Genomic DNA, 3,018 nt, shown 5'->3' on the forward strand with positions numbered 1-3,018 from the left:
CGTATTGGAGGCATGATGGAGGCGTGTTGGAGGCGAGTTGGAGGCGTGTTGGAGGCATGTTGGAGGCATGATGGAGGCGTGTTGGAGGGGTGTTGGAGGCATGTTGGAGGCATGATGGAGGCGTGTTGGAGGCGTGTTGGAGGCATGATGGAGGCGTGTTGGAGGCGAGATGGAGGCGTGTTGGAGGCGAGAAGGAGGCGTGTTGGAGGCGAGATGGAGGCGTGTTGGAGGCGTGTTGGAGGCATGATGGAGGCCAGATGGAGGCATGATGGAGGCGTGTTGGAGGCATGATGGAGGCGTGTTGGAGGCGAGATGGAGGCGTGTTGGAGGCGTGTTGGAGGCATGATGGAGGCGTGTTGGAGGCTTGATGGAGGCGTGGAGGCGTGTTGGAGGCGAGATGGAGGCATGTTGGAGGCTTGATGGAGGCGTGTTGGAGGCGTGTTGGAGGCGTGTTGGAGGCATGCGTGGAGGCCAGATGGAGGCGTGATGGAGGCGTGTTGGAGGCATGATGGAGGCGTGTTGGGCGTGTGATGGAGGCGTGTTGGAGGCGTGTTGGAGGCATGATGGAGGCGTGTTGGAGGCGAGTTGGAGGCATGTTGGAGGCGTGTTGGAGGCGTGTTGGAGGCATGATGGAGCGAGATGGAGGCGTGTTGGAGGCGTGTTGGAGGTGTTGGAGGCGTGTTGGAGGCGAGATGGAGGCGTGTTGGAGGCGTGTTGGAGGCAGATGGAGGCGTGTTGGAGGCATGTTGGAGGCGTGTTGGAGGCGTGTTGGAGGCGTGTTGGAGGCTTGTTGGAGGCATGATGGAGGCGTGTTGGAGGCGTGTTGGAGGCGTGTTGGAGGCGAGATGGAGGCGTGTTGGAGGCATGATGGAGGCGTGTTGGAGGCATGATGGAGGCATGTTGGAGGCTTGTTGGAGGCATGATGGAGGCGTGTTGGAGGCTTGTTGGAGGCGAGATGGAGGCGTGTTGGAGGCGAGATGGAGGCGTGTTGGAGGCGAGATGGAGGCGTGTTGGAGGCGTGTTGGAGGCATGATGGAGGCCAGATGGAGGCATGATGGAGGCGTGTTGGAGGCATGATGGAGGCGTGTTGGAGGCGAGATGGAGGCGTGTTGGAGGCGTGTTGGAGGCATGATGGAGGCGTGTTGGAGGCGAGATGGAGGCGTGTTGGAGGCGTGTTGGAGGCGTGTTGGAGGCATGATGGAGGCGAGATGGAGGCATGCTGGAGGCGTGTTGGAGGCATGATGGAGGCGTGTTGGAGGCGAGATGGAGGCGTGTTGGAGGCGTGTTGGAGGCGAGATGGAGGCGTGTTGGAGGCGAGATGGAGGCGTGTTGGAGGCGTGTTGGAGGCTTGTTGGAGGCATGATGGAGGCGTGTTGGAGGCGTGTTGGAGGCGTGTTGGAGGCGAGATGGAGGCGTGTTGGAGGCATGATGGAGGCGTGTTGGAGGCATGATGGAGGCATGTTGGAGGCTTGTTGGAGGCATGATGGAGGCGTGTTGGAGGCTTGTTGGAGGCATGATGGAGGCGTGTTGGAGGCATGATGGAGGCATGTTGGAGGCGTGTTGGAGGCATGATGGAGGCGAGATGGAGGCATGCTGGAGGCGTGTTGGAGGCATGATGGAGGCGTGTTGGAGGCTTGTTGGAGGCATGATGGAGGCGTGTTGGAGGCATGATGGAGGCATGTTGGAGGCTTGTTGGAGGCATGATGGAGGCATGTTGGAGGCTTGTTGGAGGCATGATGGAGGCGTGTTGGAGGCATGATGGAGGCATGTTGGAGGCGAGATGGAGGCATGTTGGAGGCTTGTTGGAGGCATGATGGAGGCGTGTTGGAGGCATGATGGAGGCGTGTTGGAGGCGTGTTGGAGGCGTGTTGGAGGCATGATGGAGGTAACTATAAAGACTGTTTGGTTTGGGACTGGATGTAAAGTGGTAACAGAAAGTAAGTGAACCCTTTGAAATTACCTGGATTTCTGCATAAATTGGTCATAAAATTTGACAGTCGCAACAATAGCCAAACATAGTGTGCTTAAACTAATAACACACAAATTATTGTATTTGTCTTGTCTATATTGAATACATAATTTAAACATTCAAAGTGCAGGTTGGAAAAAGTATGTGAACCCCCTAGGCTAATGACTTCTCCAAAAGATCATTGAAGTCAGGAGTCAGCTAACCTGGAGTCCAATCAATGAGACCAGATTGGAGATGTTGGTTAGAGCTGTCTTGCTCGATAAAAAACACTCACAAAATGTGAGTTTGTTATTCACAAGAAGCACTGCCTGATGTGAACCATGCCTTGAACAAAATAGATCTCAGAAGAGCAAAGATTAAGAATTGTTGACTTGATAAAGCTGGAAAGGGTTACAGAAGTGTCTCTAAAAGCCTTGATGTTTATCAGTCCACAGTAAGACACATTGTCTATAAATGGAGAAAGTTCAGCACTGTTGCTACTCTCCCTAGGAGAGATGCATGCCAGAGCACAGCCCAGAATGTACAACGAGGTTAAGAAGAATCCTAGAGTGTCAGCTAAAGACTTACAGAAATCTCTGGATCATACTAACATCTCCGTTGACGAGTCTACGATACGTAAAACACTAAACAAGAATGGTGTTCATGGGAGGACACCATGGAAGAATCCACTGCTGTCCCAAAAAAAAACATCGCTGCATGTTTGAAGTTCGCAAAAGAAGGTTTATACAGCGTTTCTGGCAAAATATTCTGTGGGTTTTATTCATGAAACTACAGTTGAGTTGTTTGGAAGGAACGCACAACACTATGTGTGGAGAAAAAAAGGCACAGCACACCAACATCAAAACCTCATCCCAACTGTAAAGTATGGTGGACGGAGCATCATGGTTTGGGCGGGGGGGAGCAATTCAGGAGTCAAAGGAGGTTTCAGGGGAAATCAAATCAGTAACAGAGTGATTTATTAGACATAAAGTGATTATTTAAAAATGTAATTAAAAAGGCTATGTGTGGGCTTTACTAAGACTCTTCTGTAAACATGTCTGGGAAATGTT

The 3,018-nt window shown here is 52.3% G+C and overlaps 1 protein-coding gene across 1 annotated transcript in view; it reads right to left on the reverse strand.

Moving 5' to 3' along the window:
• LOC135570147 (uncharacterized) overlaps positions 1 to 1,768 on the reverse strand; it is a 3,345-nt gene extending 1,577 nt beyond the window's left edge. The window contains exon 1 of the mRNA XM_065016224.1: positions 1 to 1,768. This exon is cut by the window's left edge and continues 1,577 nt beyond it. Coding sequence (XP_064872296.1) covers positions 1 to 1,768 — 1,768 coding nt within the window.
• Between the last annotated feature and the right edge of the window lie 1,250 nt (positions 1,769 to 3,018).

Source organism: Oncorhynchus nerka, unplaced genomic scaffold (genome assembly GCF_034236695.1).
Source record: "Oncorhynchus nerka isolate Pitt River unplaced genomic scaffold, Oner_Uvic_2.0 unplaced_scaffold_1082, whole genome shotgun sequence".
Classification (NCBI taxonomy): Eukaryota; Metazoa; Chordata; class Actinopteri; order Salmoniformes; family Salmonidae; genus Oncorhynchus; species Oncorhynchus nerka.